Raw genomic sequence first — 24,966 nt, forward strand, 5'->3', positions numbered from 1 at the left:
ACGATTTTCTACGGTCACTCAACTGCCTCCGTGACCACGGTCGGGCGTCTGTCTGTCTATCTGTCCGCGATTCGTCCGCGGACTGCACGACTTCCTCCAAACTGCGTAACAGCTAGTCTATCCATCTTCCTACAACTGTTCACCGTAAGCACACACCGCGAGGTGTCCGACGTCCGCACACACTAGCGACAGCTCTGGAACCTCGTTCCGGTTTGTACTATATCTGTCTTCCGAGCTTTGTCTTCACTTGCCATCATACACAGCTGAGATAACTTACGCCAAGACGGCATTCTCTACTTTGTCCGCCCAAGACATCCTCAGCGGTTTCGCTACGTGCTCAGAAATCCATACTCCGCTTATGTTCGATTCCCTTTTTTTCTGTCGCCCGCTGCTATCCGAAGGACCACGAGAGGTTTCACTCCATCTGGCACCCCCATGGAACATAGTGGCTGTAGCTAGCTTCAACTTTGCCGGTGTACCTGCTCAGATGGCGGAGGAAAAGAAGAAGCACCGAAGAAACGAAAGCAATAAAGTTCGGCCCTCGAGAAAGATAACCAAAGAAACTTCTCTCCAGTTACAATTCAGGGGAGGAATTCCCTTTTTTGAAAGTTCTTTTGTTTCGTGGCGCTCACGAAGTTTGGTTGCATTGCATGCTTTTGCTGGCCCATGTACAGAGGGCTTTGTGATTCGTTCGTGGGAAGAGATTCCCTTTTAGGGGCCTCTGCTTTTGCTCTGGGTAATCTACTCGGCTTGAAGGATGAGTCCTCTGTCCTCAGAGGCTTTCGTCTCGATCCCGTACATGGGTTTCACCTTCCGAATCGCTCGCCGTCACTCATCACAAAGCTATGTCGAGTGATCGCGGCGGGAGGAAGCTTCTTCCCCTTCCTTTTCTCTTTCTTCTTCTCCTTTTTCTCCTCTTCATGTTTCATGTGGATTCTCTCTTTACAGCTGAGAGAAACATGTTTTTTTTTCTCCGTCCTCTGTCCCTAAGGACATCCATCTGAAGGCATCGTCATCCTCTTCATCCTTCTCTGAAACCAGTTGATAGCAATACCTCAAGCCTACCTTTAATACAGTCCAAGAGGAATGCTTTCCTTTGTTGGGGGGGGGTCTCTCTTGGTTCAAGACCCCTCACTCCTGGTCTTCTTTCCCCTAACAGCCCTCCGTCGCGAAGATGGGGGGAGGCCATGTCCGATGTGACGCTACTTTTCTCTCTCTCCATCTTCTTATAGAACGTTGACAAGAGCGCCTTAAGATCTTGTGCTTTGGTTCTGCCCACACAGGAACGAAGAGAAGTCTTGCCGCAGGATCCACGTTCACTACACTCGATTCAAGCTCTGTCTGTCAAAGAAGAGACACAGGAGTCGAGTGGCTTCATCTCTATACTTTGTTTCCTACAATATTGCATCTACGCTTCGTATCCTTCCTAATATCTGGATTTCCTTCATCTTCAGTTCACCGTAACGGTTTTCATCGCATGTCATTTCTCGTCTTTACTACTTCTTTCCTTTTCTTGCCTAGCCCCTTCCTTCATAAGTCGAGGTGCAAGGCAAGACGCTTTCTTTCTTATGGTTTCTTTACTTATCGCCTGTCGACTTCATCAAGCATATGTCTACCGTCTCTTTTCACCTTTTTGACGATGATATAAGATCTTTTCGCCTCTTCCTTTCCCCACACGTTTTCTTCCATGGTTTCTCTTTCTCTCTTCGTATGGATCTTCACTTTGTCTCCTGTCCGAGGCGGGTTTAGCATCTTCTGTCCTTCCTCCTTCTTATCCTGCTGCTGTCGATGATCTCTTCACCCCCTGTTTCCTTTTTTCCTAGCTTCCGTGTTCTCTTTTTCTCCTCTCTCTAACGGACATGGAGGGTGGCAAAGCGCCTGGCAGCGGAGGTGCTGCAAAGGCGAACGGTCTCTCTGATGAGGCTGTAGGCGACATAGATCTAGACATGTCGAAAATCATGGCTATTCAGCTCAAGGAAATGACACAGGGCTATGGTAGGAAGAAAAGACACAATATGATGTTTACTTGTCTGTCGATGTGTGTCTACAGCTATGTGTTGTCTAGAGGTAGCTTAGCATGCTTCTTTGGCAGCACCAATTCGAGGTTAAGATCAACCCGGTCTCTCAACCACGTATCGTCAGAGCATGGTATCTATCTCGGTATCTTACGACTTCAAGGCTGCTTAATAGTGTTGGCTGGGTTGCAAAACCGTTGGCATTGGCATATGGCACACTTATGGTTTACTACACCCGCAAGAAGTTGTCCTGCAGTGGGTCTTCGTATTATCAAAGAAGATGGAAATCCATTCCCATCGAGTGGGGATGGATTTCTATCTTCTCTGCTGTGGCTTTTCCTGTGTATGTACGCCGAGAAACAGTGGACGTGCGCGGGGTGTATGCTCAGAGACTGATTTAGTTACGTGAACAGAGGATATGCATCTCTTTGTGTATGTACGTACAAGCATATATATGATGGATGGACATGTATTAGGGCATGAGTATCTACGTATTACCTCTATCATATATATGTGTTCTGCTCTTCAAGTATATTTTGATTCATACCCCCAAGCACTTCCGTTCAAGCTGTGTATAAAACGGAGAGGGATTTTCTCTCTAAACCCTAGCATTTGCCACAGCCATATAAGTCAACGGTCTTTGTCCAGCTCTTACTGCGGAAGATCAGAAGACTCCTGCTCCTTCCTTAACTAAAACGAAGAAGAGAAAAGTTTCTTCTCACCATTCGAAGACAAGTTGCAGTCTACTCTTGCTTCCCTGGTGTACGTACAGGTCCTACGGATCCAACAGTTCAGGAGCTCTTCGAGAATTGCCGCACGTAAGCCGTCGAAGAATCTCTTTTTAACAAAGATCTATTCATCTCTTGGCTTCCCCGTACACCTCACCGACACATCCGTACATATGTGTATTTTTGTTCCTACCGCCCCGGAAGATGAGGAGGGAAGAGGGCACGTAGAGACACACTACACAGGCCAGAGGGATGTTTTCTCTCTGTACATAGTCTCCACTGCAGTTCTCTTCTGCACTTAGCCTGACTGTATATCTTGCCATCGGTATCCCTTCCATGGAGAAGGCCTCTCCCGTTCGAAGGCTGGGTGCTCGTTGTCTTTTCTCATGAGAGTGTACGAAAGGAAGAGGAGTTTTCCACAGTGGCCACAGCACCGAGGGAGGAGAGATCTCTCATTTTCCCTGTCAGTACTCAGTATCGCTTCTCACGGCTCGGTCGCTGCACACGCCTTTACGGCTGTATACATGTGTTCATATACGTGTATGTAGACCTCCAGAGAAGGAGTGGATGTAAGTACCTGCATGCCTTCTTTGCCTGCATATGGTTGTCTGGTGTTGTGGTTTTCTTGTGTACTTCTTGTGTCTCTACCTCGTCCATGGGTCTGCATGTTCTTCTTGGTAATGTGTATTCAGGCAGCGGTCTCTCCACCCTGTACGGAAATGTATCAATCTATCTGTTGATCGTCAATTGATCTACCTATCTGTCTGTCATCTATCTATCTATGTTTAGTCTATCTATCCAGCTATCAGTATATGTATATACCTATGTATCCATGCATCTGTATATGGGTGTATCTTTTCTCCATGGATTGCTGAATCGAATTTCATTCTCCAGAGACTTCTTGGGGTTCGCATGCGCTCAGGGAGCAAAAGCGTTTGGCCGCTGTGGCAACTGAGGCTGTGGATAAAAACGAAATGAAGAAATACGATCAGATATCTGGAGTAAGCTCTCCTGTTGTGTTGTTCTCTTCTTTTCTTCTTCTTCTCCTTTACTTGTCGATCTTCTCCCGTCATACTATTCCTTCTGACGCGTCTCCTCCTCGAGATAGAGGCAACAAAGGAGATCTCGTGGATCCACAGAGAAGGGCAACACAAAAACTTGCTTGCGCTTCTGCATGACCCCGCCAGCACGGATTTGTACTACGTAGTCTAGAAGACCATTCAGAGTCTACATCTAGTGTATAAGATACTCTCACCAAGAAATGAGGTTTCTTTCCATCTCTTTGGAGCCTTTTCCCAGGGGCCTAGTATAGGATTTGACTTGACGGTCTGGGTGCTGTGTATTTGGAGTAGAGCAGATCCTTTCCGGATGGTCTCCTCATCCATGTAACGTCAATAGGTATCTGGCCTTTCTTTCTCAGTCACCTTGCTTTCGTCCTATCTGCGGTCTTCTTTCTCTCTTCATTCTGTTCTCCCCCCTGTTTCTAATCTCCTCCTTACAAGTAGATCCAGTGTTTCTAAAACTTTCTTCCGTGTCTTGTCTTCGATTCTCCCGAGAACAAAACCTCTTTCTTTTCCTCACTCGGTTAGTCTCCTCTGATACCTCTTGGTGTATATTGGGGCAGGTCTTGGATATGCTAGCAGAGAGCATCTCGATCTACGAGACACTGCTGTCTTCCGAGAAGAACAGCGGGGGTGGACGCACACATGCAGGTGCTATAGTGGGGGAGACGAGCTCTCGGTCCAGATTTTCTTATCCAGACTCTTCTGCATATGATCGAGGTGAAGATACAACAGCTAGCACAGCGACTCCTCCAGGTACAGGTGCCGATACAAGCCGACAATCCTTTTCATCATCTGCAGATGAGAAGAAAGGAAAGAAGAGGAGAGATCAGGAGAGGGGGGGGGGAAGTCCAAGTCATTCGAAGAGTCGTAGGCGAGGTCAGACCTCGTCTACAAAAAAGTTCGGTGGAGCCACTGAAACTGTTCTAGGAGAGGATGACGACCTGCATGCACCTGAAGATACTAAGAAGCCAGCGTTAAGAAGAAGTACTAGAAGGAATAAAGAAGATCCTGGAGAAGGAGAGAAAAAGAAAAAGAAAGTCAAAGGCAGCATCATACTTGAAGACTGGGGTCAACGATGGCTCGATGATGAGCCGATCGAAACCACCGATGATTTCTTCGCAGGTTCACGGGGTGGAGAAGATCATGACGAAGAAGACCAAGGAAAAGGGTGGAGATGGGGGGGGATGAGTGAAAGGAACAACCCGGATGACAGGTATGGGCGTTTTCTAGAGAAGACACAGGATGTAGACAAGAGAGCGGTAGCAGAGGAAGTGATCTGAAGAAAATGAAGACAGAGCGTGGTCAGGATCACAAGCACACGCTTTGTCTGTCTTGTCCTACAGATCGGTCTTTCTCATTCTTGTCTCTCTTCTCAGCTCTAGCTCTTCTGAATACACTGGATCTATGCGTCGGGTGTACGTATACAAGTCGCCACGAGGTGGAAGTTCCTCTGGTCGCTGCGGCCCATAGTGATGATGATCTTTCTTCATTTGTCGGTGCCTGTCTCGGAGAGATCGAGAGCCTGTCTGTCTGTCAACTGTGAATGCCCCCATCTTCTTTTCCGCTGTGTACGGGTCACAAAGAGAGACATGAACCCCCCTAGCTTCTCTTATAGCCAAACATAAGAGAAACACAGTGAACTTGTATTCAAGCCCTCCATTATTGAGCTTCGCTTCTGTTTAGGTCGTTGCCTTACCCGTAACCTTTCACAATATGTTCTTTGGTGCTTTGTCTTCTCAGGAGCGGCGATAAAAAGACGGGGAAGAAATCCCGTGGAAGATCTAAACATCAGTCCGGGGATATGACTGACGATGAAGAGAGAGAGGACGTCGCCTTCTCGTCGTCGTCATTCTGGAGGGGGGGAGGGAGAGGAAGAAAGGAGAAGAAGAAAACTAGCGAGAGTTCATTCTCATCATCTGCTTGGGCTTCATTTGCTTCTTGGGATGGAGGTGGCGATGATCCTGACGGTGGAGAGAAAGAGGAGAGGAGCGCGAAGGAGGGGATCCGAGAAGATCGTGATGAGACAGACAATGATGTAGACGATGCGGGTTCGTATCGTTATCATCAGGAGAAGAAGAGAAATCGAAAAACTAAGAGAGAGGATAAGTATGACGACGACTCCTCTCATGATTTGATAGGTCTCGGCGATGATTTGAACCCTTCCGAAAGTCAGGGGGGCTACTACTACGATAGAAAGAATTCTGATAGCGGCTTTCTGGCTGGAGAGCCGCCATCGTCATCGTCTTTCACAGGGCGCCCCGGTATCATGGTGAGTGAGAAAGGTAGGAAGAGAGGAGGAGGGCATTTCGCTGGAGAAGTTCAAGGGAAGCGTCGATACTCTGTAAGGTTTTCTTCTCCTGAAGACAAAGACAGCAAACGAGGAGAAGATAGCAGACACTACCAAGATGTTGACGATGATGAAGAGGTGGAAGATAATGCTGATGATGACTCGAGTGATTCTTCAGGTGATAAAGAAGGAGATACCTCCACCTCGACCTCTGGCATGATGTCGCGGGCTCGCCCTGCTTCTTCATCTCTGTCGTTCTATGCGTTTGATGAGGGTGAGGGTTCTCTTGGGAGACGGAAGAAAGGACGGGGAGAAGGAGGACGGGGGGGTAGGAGATCAAGGGACGGCGATTCACGGAGACAGAAAACGACGGAAAGTAACGATGCTTTCTATACAGATTCCTCATCCACACCTTCATCCATACCTCTTCTAGAAGTTATGATCCACAAAGCTTTCTTTCTTCCTGTCACTCCATCAGGGATGTATCAGGTAGCCATGTATCTCATGCCGCCATCATCTAACCAGGAGAACAGTCACACGCCCTTTCACAGTCCGGATGATCCTTTCTTCTCGGGACCGGGTGGGAAAGGACTCTCAGGAGGAAGGCTCGGCAACCACACAAATCATCTACTACGAAGCGGGGCGTATAGTAGGGGTGGAGAATCGAATATGGATCAGAATAGCAGTCGTCGGATCTCGTCAATTCTCGTCTCCCGTCAGCATAGTAGTAATAGTAGCGGGGAATGTGTATGGCAAGAAAGTTTTCTATTTCCTTTGATTCGATTCATCAATCGACAAAAGAAACTGTCCCGATCTATTCCTCTTTCACATTACTTCCCAACCTCTATTTCGCTTATCATCGAGATTCTAGACCCACATGGTGATCGCGGTGAAACCCAACAGACATCATCATCTCTGGGTGGAGGAGATGGATACCTCCCTTCATCTGTAGGTACACCTCATTCTTCTCCATCATCTTCCCTAGTGGTAGCTGTAGCATCTATAGCTTTAGATGATCTTCTATTAGGTCAAACAGAGAAGTTAAATGTGCCCTTAAGGTGCCCTCGTGGGGGAAATACAGGAGGGAGTCTAAGTCTGTCTTTACTCTTGACAAAGAAGAAGTTTTCTTCTATTTCGAAGCAGCTTCAAGAGCAACATCATTCTCATGGAGGATATGATGGCGACTACTTCTTTCAGCAAGACATGATGGTTATACGCAGTCTTACGGGGAGGGGCTTTGCAAACAAGAAAGGCGAAGGCGGAGGAGGAGGGCCAGGAAGTGAAGTAGGGCAGCATGGGCCTCATATGTTAGGGACAGGGGGGGGGGCTGAAGAAGGTGGAGATGATCATCATAAAGCTTCTTCTTCTTCTTGGATAGGAGGTGGGATGATGTTATCTCAGAACGCTAATGGACAGCCTGGCGTATTCTTCAATGAGGGGACCGCAGGAGGAGGCCCCGGGGGTGCTGGAGAAGGAGGACTAGCGGCGGCTTTCTCCGAGTCAACCACACCAGGACAGGTAGGAGGTCAAGGGGGGGGGGTTCCTCTTGCTTTACCAGGAGAGGGCGGTCACCCCGCAACTGTGGCATTGATAGCTCTTCAGAATCAGATCGCAACTCGGGCACAAGAACTTGAACAGCTTGCTCAGCAACTACAACAGACTCAAAATCTTCTCTCGGCTTCTTTGCAGAGAGAAGGATTACTTCAATCGCAGCTTAAGGAAGCACGTGATTACAATAGTCAACTCGGGAAGACCTTAGCAGAAGCTTTAGCTAAACAGAAGAAGCTTCAAGAGGATCTCGAGACACATCAGCGCTCATCTGCAGAAGCGTTAGCAAGTGTGAAGAAAGAGGCTCGAGAGTCCCAGAAAGAAAAGAGGAAGGAATACCAGGAAGCTTTATATGAACGAGATAATGAATGCCAACGTCTTGAACGAGTCATCCACAGTCAAAAGGCGGAGATAGAGAAATGGAGAGAAAGANNCTTGCTACAACGCCCAAGTCTTCATACAAAGAAAACGATGTGATCGATTGAGAGATGATCTTGTTGAAGCTGAAGAATTCACTGAACTTGTGAAGGAACAGCTATCGGCCTCTCAGACAAGTAATAGGGAGCAACAGAGACAGCTTTTAGCTCTAGCATTCTACCTAAGGAACGGAGGCAAAGGGGGCAATGTCAACATAGATGGTCTAGGTTTAGGGGGGGAGGTATGGAGTGGTGATGTTTCTTCGTATTATTTTTATCACCATCCTGGTGGTGCTGGTGGAAGGAAAGAAGAAGAAGACTACGAAAGAAGAAGAGACGAGGCAGGAGATGATAAGTCTATAGCGATGTTAGATGCCGGGTGGAGGTATAAGCGATCTTCTTTTCTTAAGAGTAGAGGGGAGAAGGAGGCAACTGTAGAGACAGATGAACGGAAGAAGAAACTTCTTTCGCCGTCATCTGTTCTTGCTTTAACAGACTATCCAGAAGGCGAGAGTCTCGAAGGAGATGGAAAGAGAGAAAAGCTTGACTTGTTGAATAGGAAAAGAATACCAGGACAGCAGCTCCATTCGGCTCTTATTCGAGAAGCGACTCGTCGTGAAGGGAGGGGGGTGGGAAGACCCGGGGTGTATGAAACAACTAAGCTGAGAAACAACAACAGCATGCACGTCCGTGGAAATAAGCAGCGGGGGGGTGTACGTACACATGACATGACTGATGTAGATGAAGAAGGAGATAATACAGACACGGAGATGGATACCGACATGAAGGCGCCTACAGAGCTGGAACCAACATCTGAAGAAGCGTGGCGATTAACTCCCACAGGTATAAAGGAGAAGAATACCAACGCATCGATCATGCGGTGTTTTCACCTCCTGCTATTCTAATCCACGCCATGTACATCGACCTATATCTCTTATGTCTTTCATGCATGGCTACTGGATAAAGATTTGTCTGAGAGGCCTCACATATAACTTCTCGATCGTTTCTGTCTGCCTCCATCCCTTTTAGCTACGCTTTTCCTCTTCTAAACTCTTCTCTACTGTACACCATAGACTACTCCATTTAAATCAACCCCTTACATATATGAAAATATATATATATATATATATATACACGGATATATATGTATATACATGTATACATAGGAGTAGACTTTGACGCTCAGCTATGATTCTGCACTGGATGTCCTCGAGCGATGACTTCGAAAGATTTCATACGCCACCAAGGTGTACCTACTCCACATACACTGAGGAACGTTCATTCCTACATCGTCACCCAGGGTGGAGCTATGCAGGCTAAAGCGGGAGGCCCCGTATTCCATTGAAGTCTATATGTCTCAGCTTCGAAGTGTACTGGTATCTCCTTCCTCAGCTCATCCACCATTCCGACACATACATATACACGTGAACTATATATCGAAACTACGTGGGAGATGGTCTTAGAGTGGGAGATGGTCTTTGTGTATGTGTAAAAGATGGACGGAGGTTTTTTTTTCTCATGTGTTGGACCTGTGCGAGTGCTGGTGTGTGTTTCTTCCTCTTTGTGAAGTCCTTTCTTCACTGCAACAGATCATTCGGCCATCCTCAGGGAGTCTATCTTCTGGACGGGTCTTATCATCCCTCTTTCCTCTTCTTCCGCTCCAGCCGTCGTCATGTTCTCTTCTCCATCACCAGATCGTCTCGTCTCTCTATCAAAGCTCTCTTCTCACCTCTCGCTCAGGACCTCAGCACCTCAACCTTCTCCTCTATGAAACGGATGCTATACAAGTAAACTCTCTCCAATCCGTTACTCCACGTGCACATCTATGTACATGTATGTATGTATATATGTTTATATATATATATATATAGCTATACGACGCCGTGAACATTCGTAAGTACGTATGTATCTAGATCGACAAGACGGACAGGAAGACAGATTTGTAAATACAGGTGGGTGCCTAGATAGATAGATATCTAGATAGACTGACTGACTGGTTGTGATAGATAGATAGATAGATTCAAGGTGGATAGATAGATAAATATGGTATTGCTTCACTCTGTGTGATTGCCTTTTTGTTATTGTTCTTCCTGTTTATTCCTATGTATCTCATGTCTTCTTTTCGGAGGTCCGTTTTACCTCCCTTTTCCCATGTGTGTTTTGACCACAGAAATGCCTTAGCATGTGTGTTTTTCTTTCTCTTTGATTCTTCAGGTTTTCTGGTCTCGTCGCTTCTTTTCGCTTTCTAAGTCTTCTTCTCTTTCTCCCTTCTTCTCATCTTCGTCTCTCCTCTCTTCAGCTAAAACGGCTGTCGATGCAGCTCGCCGAGCTCTGCTTCGAAGTATGGCAGGGAGATACGCTTTGGCTTCTCCTTCTTCTTCCCTTGAAGCAGCCCTAGCAGCGGGTGTCGCAGCAGGTAGCGCATGCTGCCATGGTGCCATATCAGAAGGAGACCGATATCAATTGCGAGGTCTCGAAGGGCCAGATGAACTCAGTCATTCGGCTTCCTCCCCATCCTCTCGTGGGAACTACTCCAGCGGGGGAGCTGTCGGTTGTGTTTTTGCTTTGACGCTGCAAACAGCTTCTGGCCAGGCTCTTCAGGATGTTGAGCTACACTTGGGGAAAGATGTCCTAGGAACACGTAAGATGATGTGTAGACAGTCGAGACCCGTCTCCGACCCGCCAGTGCCTCATGAATCGAAGTATCGATGAGGGGAAAGGCAGTCGCTCTTCTAGGGGTCTTCGGAGGATTTCTCTTCTCATCTGGTGTTGGTTTTTGCTTGTTTTCCTGTCTCTCTCATGCTCGAATGGCTTGACTACTTCTTCCTTTTTCTCTCTTATGCAGACTTTGGCCTGTGCGCCGTCGTGGTCGTGTATGTATTTACTCCTTTTTCTTCACTCGTAGTAAGGAGAGACCTATGGCGGCTCCCGTTCTAGGTCATAGTGGATAAGCGAATGTTCATAGTGAGGAGGAGAACGCCCTCGGCCGGCAGCTGCTTTTCTATTCGATGCCTCAGCGTACAGGGTGGTGTATACGCACTGTCGAGCTCCGTCTTAAGAATTTTTCTTCACTCTGAGGTTTCGATGAATTTCCGTTCTTTGCCTGATGCTCCTGACTTTCCTTTTTTGCCAGAAGGTGCAGTTATTATGCTCGAAAAGGATGGTATTTCTCAAGGTGTTCTTCTCCCACGAGAGGCTCCTATCACCGTTTTCGGGTGTATGCTTGTATCCAAGCCTTATCGCGATATTCCTGTCATCCGCCTTTCTTGTCTGTGAGTCGATCCTTGACGCCTACCTTCAATGTAAAGGACCTGTTATGATCTACCGTAGAAACTTCTCTCTCTCTATCTCTGTCCATGCATTCATTCACACGGGGCACCAGTCACACCTGTGGATTCTATAGTTCCTTTGCCGGTCACGATTAGACGTAGAAGGAGAAACAGTCCTAGATAAAGGCTGCTGAACTTTCATATAGGCGTTCATTTCATTTCACTCAAGAGGATATTTCCTCCGGGTCTTCTTTTTGTCTGGTGGGTAATCCTGTGAACGACGAGTGTATCATTGCGGTAGAGAGGAGTAATCTGTACATTCATCGGTATCGTAGTATGTACACACCTTCCATAGAGACTGATATGGATTGTTAGGAAACAATCTCTCTCTTACCTTCTCCGTGTGAAGAGGAGAGAAGCGTGATGGATATACCTGGAGACAAGTGCACTTCAAGAGGAGTATCCATCTTCGAAACGATCAGTAGATAGGGATGTATGATAGAGTGTTCTTACCAGCCATCAACTCCCTCATTCATATGCAGGTATGTGTATGCATGCACGACCAGTGAAGCATCTGCCTCTTTAGCTACGGCAGCAAAAAAGTAGCGAAGATATGGGTGTATGGTAAACCTGACAGTAGGATCTGAGACATGATAAGAACCAGTAGGATCTCATGACTGTGGACAGGGGGAGGTTGGTTTGTTAGACGAACCGCAACAACGGTGGAGGTTGGAGGCGGGTCATTCACCATCCAGGTGGAAATGACGCTGAGCCAGTTGTCAAAACAGAAAGTTTCAATGTCTCTACCGTCCACATACACATCTAGGATCTGTACATACACCCCGAGCATCTCTTCATATCATTGCTTTCTGTATTCCTCGCGTGCCAAGTCTCCGTTCTTTCCCCGTCTTCCTCTTGGTCGCTTATCTGAGAGATAACATGCATCTGGTGTCAAAGAGATCTGCTTGCGAAGAAGAGGAAGAATCTCTTCGTGGCCTCGCAAGATTTGTCTTCAGGAAAAAGACCTCAGTCTCTGTGAAAGACTGTGAAGTACACATCTTTTCAAAAAAATTCACAACTTTCCATCTATCTCTTCCTTGTCTTTTTTCCTCTCTCCCTCGTCTCACCTTCCTCTGTCCAATGCAGGCTATCCGACTCAGTACGTAAAGAGATTCGACTGCGTTTACCTCTCCCTGCTGCGGCTTTCTGCCTGCCCCTGTCCCTTCGTCCACGGCGATTCGTGAAGGCCTGGGAGGATCTATCTCCGAATTCGATAAGTGTAAGATGGAGAAGAGATTATACAAGCGCAGACAGACAGACAGATGGCATATCATAGCATGAAGAGGAGGGAGAGTTAGCGATCACGAGCAAGATACTTGGTTCGCTAAAATTATTCTGCTGTCCCTCTTTATAGAGGTGAAGAGGTGACATTGTCTAGGGTGCGTGAAAGCTCAAGGAGGAAGAGAGAGGCAGCTAATTTGATAGACGTACACTTGATGGAAGGATGAGAAGGGATTCTTCACTCTTGCTTCACTTGGGTTTTACCAACTCCTCTCTTGCCATCTCGGTCCGTGTCTAAAGTCCTCTCTTCCTTTCGTCAACGGTAGGAGTGCCTCGCGCCTCTCATAGGGATTGCTAGTCTATCGACCGGTATACGATATACTGTGAGGTCTGCTGCAGGAGGATCCTTATCAATCTCGGTATTAGTTGATTTCAATACAGGAGACCGTCAGAGTTAGTACGTGCTTGAGCGGCCCCCTCTTCTACCTAGATGCATATCACGAAGGGCAGTTAACACCTTTCATTGTTACCCGTGATAGATAGATTCAAGAGCGATAGATACCTAGATAGATAGATAGATAACGAATCCATCTGAAAGTTTTGTGTGAAGGCGATGATCGTCATTTGGATCAGGTTCGAGATCTTTAAGATGCTCATTTTCGACCTTGGAAAGGTATCTATCTCACGTAGTATCTGGTGCTTAGTTCTCTCGATGTGCATAGGGTGTGTGTCTGTGTGTACTATCTTTCTTTCTTACAGTTTATTTGTGACCGTCTGAAAGCAAAGTTTTTCTCTTCCCCTACGTCTCTAACTCGAGATGCTTCTTCTCCCTATGGAGCCTTGTTGACAGCATGCACCTTAGGTGGGACTTTAAGAAGTCTTCCGAGTGTTGACCGATCTTCGAGTCGTAACGTTGTAGCTTCAGGCTTCTTTCCTATAGCTGGAGGAGGAAGTATGATATCTGTCAGCTCCGAGAACACGTCTCTGATAAAGAATCCATATCTGTCACCTTCCTCCCATGTAAGACGTACTCTAAGTGAAGATCAAGATCAAGGTTTGTCTGCCTTTACGTCTTCGTCAACTTCTCTAGATTCTTCATTTACTTCTTCATCTTCTCCGTCTTCCTCGGAAGACGAAGAAGAAAAGAATCAGGTAGAACTTGACGATGAAGATGGAGACCGCTTTTCTTTCTCTGGCAAGAAAAGCTATCGATCTTCGTCACCATCATCGAAGAAGAATAAGAAGAACAAGAAGAAGAAGACCAAGAAAGAGAAACATCGTAATGCAACAAGAAGAAAACATGTAAACTCTGAATCAAAGAGAAACCAACACCGTCTTCTACCATCATCGTCATCCCCCCTGTCACCATGTGTATTACTTCGGGTAGAACTTCTAAGTTTAGCAGCGGCAGGTTCACTTGGAGCTCTTCCCTCAGCCGCTCTGGATACAGCTCTCTACACAGTCTCGAATACGACTGCAGCATGCGCCAGGGTAGAAATTCGATGTGTGGATGCTTCACTAAGACAGAGTCTTGCTGAAGCGCTTGCTGAGATTCTCATGGATGATGAAGTCCTCATGGCCTCTGGAGCACCTTCAGCTTCTGCTGTAGCTGCGACGCCTGGCTCTACTTTGAAGTATGTATGAGGAATACCAAGGTTACCATTCGGAAGATTTTCATATAGAACTCACCGCCGAGAGTACTACACGGAAATAGGCATCAGATCTATCCTCTTCTTGTCCTAACGGCATCTTCTGATGATACCACTGTTACTGTACAGAAATAGGCATCACATTTCATCTACTTCTCATTGTAGCGTCATCTTCTGATGATGCTCAGACATCAGTCAAACCATGACAGTCGTTACTGAAGGAAGAGTGACACGAAGCTGTCTACCTGTTCATGCTGTACTCACAAAAAAGGGTTTGACTTCATACCATCTTTCTTCCCTGGCAACCATCATCAACAAGGTCTACCGTCTTGCAAGCTATATGTGAATGGTGTGTATCTCTAAGAGTCCTTCAGAAAGACACCGAGGAAACGATAAAGTTGTTGAATGCAGTAGGCGTCTCCATTTGATCCTTATTATCTGTGGTTTCGTTTTTTGTACCCTTCTTTCCCTTCTCTCCAACTAGATCAACATGCGACGGCGACCTCTTTCGATTGGTCTCCAAAGGCGCGAACGGGAGATGCGAAGGAAGAATGTGTTTCAGGAGAGAGATTCTCTTCCTTCCCTCTTGCTTTCTCTTCCTGAGGCGAAGCCTCTAAGGGATGAAGTCCGTCTTTTATCTGGGTATTTGTCTATCGGTCTATCTATCCATCCGTCTCCGTGGTTCTACCTGTCTATCTGTCTCTGTGCCGGGCGATTGCAGGCGACGCGAGTTTTGGAACCTATAGTAACAGATTCATGAAGTTTTTCCTGTCGAAAGACTTTGAATCAGTCAATCGATAAACGAAGCAAATTGCTGTCTACGATTCACCGGAGACGGGCCGGCTCGCTGGACGCCTCCTATTCTTGTGAAGAGTCACGGTGCTTAATGAATTGTCTCTTTACATGGTGGAGAGATAGGCGCTTGCAACACGAAATCTGTAGACATCTTCACCTTCACATATGAAGATATATATATATATATATATGTTTACATGTGAACAGGGCTTTAGCTTCGTGCTTTCTTGACTTCCCTCTGTCACACAAACGACAAATAGAGAGTATATTTGCCTAGACATGCGATGCATACCGGGGCCGGTTGTGGATGTCGCAAGTACCGCCAAAGCAGTCCACGGAGGCTGTCGAACTAAACCCTGCTATGGTGTCATTCTCAGGAGGTACCTCCTCGACGGGGAGCAAGGGAACATGCAGATAAGGGTGAGCGTGATAGTGAGTAGTTTATGCTAGATAGACATGGATGCCTGGCTCCCCAGACTCCCGACAGGTCACGGAAATGTGTGTAGCCTAAGAGTTCACCTATCATTACTATCACACACAGTCGAAGAGAACGACGCAAACACCGGTTCGTTCTGTCTCGTCTTTTGATGGGAGGCAGTGAGATAAGAGAGGATAGTTTGTAGTCACTTCAGACTATCTCTCAGTTCTCTCCAGATCGGACGTCGGCGTAGTTGAAGAATGAATGTCTCCATTCGTGTTCCCCTGCACCACGGGAGAACCGTGTGGCATGTGCGTATGTAAGCGTAAAGACGTAGTGTTCAGTCTTGCTAAAAATCATCACCGCACCGATAAACGGGGAGAAGCAGGAACGTGGAGCGCTCGAAGGAAGAAACCTCGGTAGAAACTTTGAAAAGACTGAAAGTTTTCGCTGATAGAGAAGAAGAAAGTCCATCAACCCGACTTCTCCTTCGCGACTACCTTGCAGAAGATCATTACCAAAGAAGCCGAGACTTCTGTAAGGCCCTTATTACCAACAAGATACCCACTTGAAAACCAGACTGTACCTGAACAGTGGGAGACGACGCTCTCCACCCCGAAGAGACATCTCTAGAATACATAGGGCCCTCCCCGAATGCACGGGTTTGCCAAACGAAGTGAATGTGAGCCCTCCTCCCTTCCTACCTGTCTGGGAGAAACTATCGAAAGCGAACCATCTCACACGAAATGAGGAGGGCGGAAGTCTATCAACTCCACGATCGGTCACCGTGAGAAATCTCGCTCGTACGTACAGGCACGGGCTTGAGCAAAGGAAGGGCGGAAAGAAGCTGTGTAGACTCCGAGTTGATGAGAGCGCGAAGAACTATTATAAGAAACGAAGACGAATCACAGCTCAGAAAAAGACAGACTAAACAATCTCTCGTGCTAGAGTGCAAGCCGGACACTCGCCGGTTGCATATCTGCAGCAGCAGTAGCAGCAGGCAAAGTCACGCGTGTCTTAGGTTAAGGGGAATCTTCGCTCCATGCAGAGAAAAGCAAGCACTTTCCTGTTTTCGCCGCAATACTCCGTGTTGAGATGTAGAGAAGCGGTGGCACTCCGGTCTGGGACGACTGGATAAAACCACCAACTGGCAACCCAGCGAACTCCAGATCCGAGGTGTACATACACCCCGAAACCCTTGAACAGCCTGTCCAGGAAGGCGAGCTGAGCAAAAATGGATTTCCGTCCCCTCCGACTACTCTACTCTCGCAACGACAAGAGAGATGAAGCACTAGACTAACAAAACACTACAGAGGGGTGGACGGGAGATTCCGGTAGAGAGCAAGCGAATGAAAACTCAAGAGCACCTCAGTAAACAAATGTAACCCCTTACAGCGCGCTTTTCTGTCATAGCCGAAATCCCGCCCACAGGATCAGCTATTACGGCCATCCGTCCTGCCTTGACTGGACAGGTACCTCTGTCGGTACACCCCACTGCAGTCCCATGATTTGTATTCCTTACCCTTCCCCGCTCTTCCCAACAGAATCCTTCTTACTTTAACTCCTTTGCTGCTCTTCTCTCCTCTTTTGAAGACCTTCTTGTTCACTCACTCCCTCTCCTTCACTATCTTCGACCTCGATCACACCTTCTTCAGTCCGCGTGCTGATCTCGAAGAAATTCGCACGCTTCTAGTTATACAGTAGTGCTCCCCCGTGCCATATCCTTGTGGCTTTTTCTCGTCTATCACCTGGTCCTTCTACATGATGTCGAGGAGATCTCTCACCCACTCACAATACACTTTGGCCTTCTTCTTCACTCCCCTTCTATCCTTCCCGAAAACCTGCCTCTCTTCCTCTTGTCTCCTCATTGTTGTCATCCATATCTTCAGCTCATACTCAGCTCGCCTTCATCTTTCTCCTGTCTCTGCGCGAATTCTTCCTCACTAGACTTCTGCAACCCCCCAGGCTGGACTGATACGTCATCCTCTTTCTTCTCATGATCTTGGTCTTCGACAGCTGGTTCATTCCTGTCTGGATGTGCGTCTATGTTCGTCGCTTCCTCGGGTAGTTCTGTTACGGGACTTCCGCCACTGACCAGGGGTGTCTCCTTATCACTGAAAACTGTCGCCTTGTCTTCTTGCCCAGCGGACACCTGGTCCCGAGGTGATGACGGAGACACGGGCGTATCCTCTCTCAAGTCTTTTGAACCATCCTCTAGAGCAGACAAAGGACTCTCGCCACACCCGGATATGACGTGCACCTCGATGGCAGTCGAACCTAGTGCAGAAGAAGCTTTTTCATCATGTAAAAGTCTCTTACCCTCCTCGTTGATGTCTTCCTCTTTTTCTTGCACACCCTTCTCCTCATGTCTCCTCCCGTCGGTCTCTGATCTACCTTCTTCGCCCTCGTCACTTCCTCCATCACCGCTTCCGTGTACTTTCCTTCCCGGAATAGTACAGCTGGGCGCATCCGCCTCGCAGATGTCTTTCTTGCCTATAGTTTCGCTGTTTATGTCCCTTGCCTTTCTTCTATCATCTTTTATAAGACCCGGATCAAACTCCTCTTCTCCATCCTTCTTCACACCATAATCTTTCGTACCCCCCTTGTTCTCTGTCTTCCTTCTTTTCTCTTCCCGAGGTGCCGCCTGAGAATTCTGTCTTCTTTCGTGTTCTATCTGATAATCTTCTGCGCTCGCTGATCTTCTTAGACAATCCTTGAAATATAGACGGCCTTGACTTTCTTTGTTCGCGGTTGTATCTTTCACGGCCATATCTACAACCTTTGCTGTTCTTCTTATCAATCCGACAGAATCTCTCTTACTATAGTCCCTGCCCTCTCTTTCTGTTCTTCCCCCTCTACTAAATGCCTTCACCGCACGCTCACTCACAGTCGCATCATCAACGTTCCCTTCCGGATGAGAGACCCACAGACCTCCTCCTCCTTCTTGATCCTTCTGGCGCTGGTCTCCTCTTTTGATTCCAAACCTATAAGCATCACCTGCTGGCTCCTCACCCCTCTTCCTTTGCGTCACTTGCACGGCCACAGCAGACTTCGACGTAGGGCCCGGGGGTGCGGCTTGTGAATGAGTGTGTGACCGAGCCTTCTTGGATAGAAGGCCAGCAGACATAGGATAAGGAGTACTGCCGAAGAGAGGCATATCCTGTGCCTCTCTATGACGTTGTAATAGCTGCTCCCATGCTGACAACCTACTATGCGGAGGGATGTATCTTACCGTTACCCCTGCTGGTGTTTCCCCATTACAAATAGGGGAATGTAGGTCTACATCGCGCTGAGTCGTACCCCCTCCTGGAGAAGTACGTCGTTCAGGGTGACTTCCTGAAATGACCTTAGTAGATGAGTAACTACAAAGAGGATCATCGTGACCAGGAGGTAAAATCGAGAAGTGAGGATGCTGATTAGGCATATGAAGAAGTGATGAATCGGATAGGGCTTCCTGCGCAGCATGCCAAACAGAGCACACAGCATCACTTAGAGAACTTCCAAGGACTTTACTGGTGAGATTACTCGAACCAATAGTATTACTATGTCGTCTTCGATTCTTCTGAGAAAAATGTGAATGATCAAATAACCCTCTCTCCTGTCTACGTGAAGCCTTCCTCCTTCCATCAGAGTTCAGATCTCCTGGCTCCCCTTCTCCCTCGCTCTCAGATAGCATGACAACTATATCTCCTGTACCCGTTATGCTGTCAGCAGCCCGCTCGACTTCTTCTTCCTTCTCGGATAGATTAGAGGGTAGACGGGGTTGATCCAGAGTGGTGTAAAGGAGAGCAGAAGAACTAGGATTCGCTGAGACAGATCTAAAGGTAAGAGATGAGATAAGGCGACGACCACCACCAAAGTCCTTAGATGCTCTGCTAGAAGAAATCTTCTTCGCTTCTTGCTGCTCCCTCATCTTCCTTTGCTTCTCTCCCAGTTCGACTTCATCTCCACCGCACCCCGTCGTATCTCGCCTTGGAACTCCTTTCCTACTCCTACCTTGTTGAAGAGGCAGTCCCTCTCCTCCACCAAGAAAGGTATCAGGTGAGAAATACTTGCCAACATTAGAGAAGAATGGCGTCGCGCTTGATGCGTGAGTTGTCTTAGCAGAATTCGGATCTGTACCATTCTCCGGTTGAGTTCTTCTATAGCCGTCTCCAGGAGGAGGATGAATTCTCTCTACACAAACCCCATCAGGTGTATATACACCGGAATGATCAATGATCAAAGTTTCCTCAACTGTTAGCGCATGTTCAAGATGCTGCCAAACACGAGAAACACCCGCAGCCAGAGCACCCCCTACTCTCTCCGCGACTTCCAAAGCTGTCCCTTTACCACCAGCCCCTCCTACGTTCTCTTCAGTCTCACATTCATCAGCACGTCGAGAAGTCTTTCTCTCTAGCTCACCAACTCTTGCCGGTATTCCATCGCTCATATGCGAACAAGAATGAGGCTGAGTTAATGGGGGAGAGTTTCTGTCCGGGAAGAGGCTAAAACTACCAGCAATCTCTTCTTTTGAGAGCTTAAGCCTCTCTCCCCTCTCATTTAAGAATGGCCTGGTATCATCTCCTTCCTCGCGTCTATCTCTGACGCCACCACCTCTGGTGTACGAAGAAGGCAGAGAACCGGAGAGATCACTGCGTTGAATTCTTCGACAGCTAGCTTCTTTCAGAGACGGAGAAGATGCTGCAGTAGAAACACGACCCCTCGAAACCGAGGAAGAATGGCAACTCTTTCCACTGCGACTTCCAACAGATTTCTGATCAGGAGGTGTATATACACCTGAGTCATGAAATCTAGACATAGATGCAGAACTAAATGCACGAACAGAACTTCCTTTTGATAACTTTGAATTCTTATCTCCTTCCTGTAGTTGTGGTTGCCTTCCCCGTCTAGAATGCCGCCTATTCTTCAAACCACTTACATCCCCTAGAGAGTGTCTTCTTCCCCTCTCCTCATTGGTATCTCTTACGCTGTCACCACAGCTTCCCATATAGAAACTCCGGTCTGCTCTACATCCAGAGGACGAAGAGGACCTGTCAATTACGCAGCTATCTGAAACAATCGATGCTCGATCACGACTCGACATTGCGGGTTCTACACATCGATTGCCTTCACGAGGGAAGCGAAAGGATGGACGACGGAACGCCATCTCTGAGGGTCTTGAAGACGACCTTGAAACCTTCATTACCTTCTCTCCTTCCCTCTCGTTACAAGACAGGCGACAACTCCGAGGACGGCGAGAGCACGAAAGAGAGAAGGCGCGACGCTTGGAAGAGAAGGAAGCCGCGGTCGTCTCTCTTCCGATGCCTTGTCTAAAGAGAGAATCCAAGCGTCCACGAGGGACATAGCCACCCGAATGAACTCTTTCGCTTTCCTCATCACTACCACCGAAATCGCATGCGGGCTGTAGTTCGTGCAAAGGACTTGTGTTCTTCTCTGCACTTGATGTAAAGACAGCTCGACATGTACAAGGAAAAGGATAAAAAGAAGACGACGAAGAAGAGAAGACCCGATGCGGGGAGAGGAGCCCCCCAACTACAAGTTTTCCTAAGACCGTACTGCTCTTCTCTTCCTCAGAGTTTCTGTCGACATCCTTTCTGATCATACCAACGTCGCAAGAATCTTCGTTCTTCGTCATCATTCTTCTCTTTCCATCTCTGTGGTCATTCTCCGTCGGTTCCTTCTTCTCCACTTCAAAGGCGGACATACGAGGAGAAGTTTGATTATAACTGCATGCAGGGTCAGCCACTGACCTGTGATCGTTGAGATCTTCTTCTTCTGTTTTGGTCTGTTTAACAGAGTTAAGTGCGGGGGACTGAAGATGAGCTGGAGACGAAAGAGGATAGTAGGGACGAATGATTGGTGAGGTCTTTGGTGAAGGAGGAGAAGAAGATGGAATGAAAGATTCCAGCTCATCAACACGGGCCAGGGCGTCAGCTAGCTCTTGTCGAGATTCGGCTAGAGCCCGTCGAAGAGACACCACTTCACGTACCAAAATCTGACAAAGAAAGAGATATTCCGAAAGAGAGAAAGGAAATGAAAGAAGCAGATAACTAACCTACATGAATAGAGAAGTTGAATTCTCTGATGGCCCCTGTTATACTTCACGAATCGGCCGCGAAGATGCTAAGACGACTAAAGATGAGATTCGTTCAGATGCTTTCATCTGAAGATCTTGAGCTACGAGGTCGTGAACTACAGAAGGAAAGACATTTTAGTTCTAGAGAGGTGAAAGCACATTCCCCCTTCACGTTGACCAAAGAAACGAAAGAAGAAAAGTAGAACAACAGTAGGTGGACATTACTTGGTGAGACATAAAAGCTCCTCACAAGTTAGCAACTATCTCACCCATATGAGTAACTACTTTTCCAGTAAAATACAAAGGAGCTTTTCGAAAGGACGTCAAAGCACCGATCCCACAGACTCTATCCCTGTATACAAAAGAACAGAAGAGATGCTGGTAAACGCTGTCGATCACGTTTCCTTAACGAAGACGGAGAAAGGAGAGTCCATTCCAATGTACGTATGTACATATATGCTTCTATATCGCCGTATATATATACAAGTCATTGAAATGTGAAAAACGCACTTCCCTAGATCCTAGACAGACACATACACGCGCAGAAGAAGATCAAAGTCTGAGGAATGATGATCTTGAGAGTACCGAAGGAGAGATCGGGCTAGCAAAATCTCAGAAGGTGAGAGCCCTCTCAAATCACCATATCTACGATCAAATCGAAATGTGATTTCTCCAAGACGAAAAAGAGAAGAAAAAGAAGAAATTCTCTAACGGACTTGGACCCTGACGCTCGGTCTCTCGTGTATAAACATACATCTATACACAGATATACTATGGAAGAGAGATTTCGTGTGACCTCTGAAGAGAATGAGGAAAGGGAAGGGAAGATGGTGTCAAAACTGTTCCAAAACAATGTATAAGACATTCTTTCTCGCACCTTCTTTTCGTCTTTCAACTGCTGGATCGACCGATGAAGTTTTTCCGACGCGAGACTATTAGCTGCCATACGATCCTTCAAACAGAAAGGCAGGAGAAGAAATATATTCGTACGCAGGAAAAGATGAACATAGAGGTTTTAGCCATGTTGATCAATTGTTGTTGAGAAAGAGAGGAACGTAGCTACCTACACCTAGGGATTCCGACCTCCTTCACCATCGCCTTCAAAGCAACTGGGTGCCGCCTATCTACGTCTGTAGTAGCTTACCCTCCTGAGATGAATAATGAAAGGAAAGTGGGGAAAGTGATGTAAGAGAGCTTGCACATATCACAGTCAGGAGATCTGGTTGTCAGATTGCCTACATGATGCTAGGTTCAAACCGTAGTAAACACTAAGAGACCCAAGACACTACGAATCTCTCCACTACGACACCTCATCGCACACCCTTATGGTCTTCAGATTCTTCATGCTTGTCAGCTGAGTGTCCTACAAGATCATAGGGAACTCGCTAGAGAGAATTCTCATAAGAAAAGAGGTGCTGTCCTCCATTCGACCCATCAAAGACAAGACTAGGGAAAAATGCAAGAGAAAGAAGCCCCAATACATGACTTCACGTCTCCCCAAGCTGAAGTGCGACGCCTTCGTTCTTCCCTGATCTGAGTTCGTCCTCTCCAGCTCACCATACTCATCACATTCGCATGCTTACATATATGTATGTATATATACATACATGTACACACAAACAAATACATAATTCGAGTATGCTGTGTCTGTCTTATCTCCGCGAATACTAAAACACAACGTGTGTCTGTACGAGAGTCCCGTGAATGAGAGTGCAGTGCGGCGTAGGAAGGAAATGAGGCTTAAGATGAAATGAGAGAAGAAGAGACTGAGTCCCCCAGAAACCTAAGCTCAAAGATGATCAGCGGAAGAAAAGCCAGAAAGAAACTTCCTACGCCTATCATCCTCACGTCCTTCCTTTGACCATCAAGAATGACATCACTTGCATGTGCCCCTTGCCAAACAACCATAGACCACCCGTGGAAGACAGACAAGAGAGCGGTAGAGAACCCATATACAACGGTGAAGGAGACAGGAAAGAATGGGAGGTAAGAGAACAACGGAAGAATCAAGGGAAGCGATCGATAGAATCCACTTGGTCTTACATGGACTTCTGCCCTTAAAAGGGTTCGCTCGTCTTTGAGTTGAGTGATTTCCCCCTGTAGCTTCTCCTCCTGTTCACGAAGCCGCGACACTTCGGCTCTTAACTCGTCAAGCTCCGTCTCGAGAAAAATACACAAACACACCAAGAGTTACACTGTAGGGGGGATGAAAACAGTGCGTCTCCTATCACCCAAGGGAGCACTTGATATCCTTCTTGTGAAAGTGAAGCAGCACGAAGCAAATAGCAAGACGGCTCTCATCCTCGGAAAAGAGACTGGGAAAACTTGAAGCAAGAACCACATAACTCTCTCCTCGGCCTTCACCTTCTCCCTCTATGACACGGATGATGGCTGAGGCTCCGTTACATGGTTTGTACGTACATGCAACATGAGCATACCCTGACCATAGATAGATAGATAGATAGATAGATAGATGTTGAGGTGCTCTTTCCTATACCAACCTATGCACAGATATTCGTTGATACACGATGCGAACTCGCACACACCGTATACGATGTGGCATGTCAGCGCAATACATACACAAGGCGGGCGTGTCTACTTACATACTCATTCTCTCGGCGTCATACATGAAAGGCCGAGATGTTCTACAATGCATATGACAGGCACCCGATACTCCGCCGACAAGGAAGATAGGCGAGTACTCCGAAGAAGAAATGAAAATAGTACCAAGCAGAAAGTCTACATGCTGTTAACCGAAGAAAGGCAACGACTCTGAAACCGCTATTCTGAGCTTCAGAAAGAGAAATTCTTCTTCCCCTCCGCGTCAGGTACTTCCTACAGACCGTACCTCTTGTTGTCGGCTGCGAGCTTGAAGAGCTTGTAAGGTCTCTTCACGTTGAGCTTCCTTCTCTTGCAGACTCGACCCTAGCTGCCGGAGCGACTCCTCTAAATCGTCTCTTTCTCGTGCTGTAGCTAACAGAGCCGCTTCGCATTCACGTAGCTTCACCACAAGGAAATGCTTGACCTGAACAGAAAAGAAAAGGGGCGAGACGAAGAAGAACAGGACTCACTTGCACAAGTTACACCCGCTACCCCAGCCGTCTACAGAATGCTAGGAAAGAATCGAGAAGAGGTGGTGAGATTGAGAAGCACTGCAATGCACTTACACAGGCAAGAATCGCCATAGTAGAAAGAATGCATTCACAATGGCATAGAGCGGCTCAGTGGGAGATGTTACGGAAAGAGTGGTGGATATACATATATGGAGAAAAACGGTCTTCACCTGTTGGACATTGCTAAGCATAGCCTCGAGATCTTCTCTATGTAGTGCATCTTGGATTTCTCTTTTTCTTCGTATTGCTTCACCTTCAAGCTCCATGAGTCTTTCAAGTTCTGTACTTTCTTCTTCTTTCCCTC

At 47.1% G+C, this 24,966-nt stretch overlaps 2 protein-coding genes across 2 annotated transcripts in view; one reads left to right on the forward strand and one right to left on the reverse strand.

Annotated features, from left to right (window-relative positions):
- Positions 1–227: 227 nt before the first annotated feature.
- CSUI_005791 (uncharacterized protein) lies at positions 228–15,065 on the forward strand. Its single transcript, XM_068065961.1, has 11 exons — positions 228–1,995; positions 2,788–2,833; positions 3,666–3,744; positions 4,368–5,020; positions 5,548–8,018; positions 8,146–8,901; positions 9,628–9,845; positions 10,273–10,699; positions 11,192–11,330; positions 12,474–12,606; positions 13,368–15,065. Exons 1-11 carry the CDS (start codon positions 1,860–1,862, stop codon positions 14,250–14,252), a joined length of 5,943 nt encoding a protein of 1,980 aa, XP_067922061.1. The 5' UTR covers positions 228–1,859; the 3' UTR covers positions 14,253–15,065.
- Positions 15,066–15,689: 624 nt separating this feature from the next.
- CSUI_005792 (uncharacterized protein) overlaps positions 15,690–24,966 on the reverse strand; it is a gene marked incomplete at its 5' end in the record, with an annotated part of 11,201 nt that continues 1,924 nt past the window's right edge. The window contains 5 exons of the mRNA XM_068065962.1: positions 15,690–21,468; positions 22,427–22,501; positions 23,593–23,709; positions 24,398–24,574; positions 24,833–24,915. Coding sequence (XP_067922062.1) covers positions 17,356–21,468; positions 22,427–22,501; positions 23,593–23,709; positions 24,398–24,574; positions 24,833–24,915 — 4,565 coding nt within the window. The remainder of the gene's footprint in view (positions 21,469–22,426; positions 22,502–23,592; positions 23,710–24,397; positions 24,575–24,832; positions 24,916–24,966) is intronic.

Source organism: Cystoisospora suis (assembly GCF_002600585.1).
Source record: "Cystoisospora suis strain Wien I chromosome Unknown contig_2810, whole genome shotgun sequence".
Lineage (NCBI taxonomy): Eukaryota > Apicomplexa > Conoidasida > Eucoccidiorida > Sarcocystidae > Cystoisospora > Cystoisospora suis.

What these genes read in the sequence shown, in the direction of transcription:
- CSUI_005791 (XM_068065961.1), top strand. Translation starts at nt 1,860, where the DNA reads ATGGAGGGTGGCAAAGCGCCTGGCAGCGGAGGTGCTGCAAAGGCGAAC. An exon ending in ACGAGATAATGAATGCCAAC is followed by an intron (nt 8,019 to 8,145) that starts GTCTTGAACGAG and finishes ATCTTGTTGAAG; the next exon opens with CTGAAGAATTCACTGAACTT. An exon ending in GTCATCCGCCTTTCTTGTCT is followed by an intron (nt 11,331 to 12,473) that starts GTGAGTCGATCC and finishes TGTCCAATGCAG; the next exon opens with GCTATCCGACTCAGTACGTA.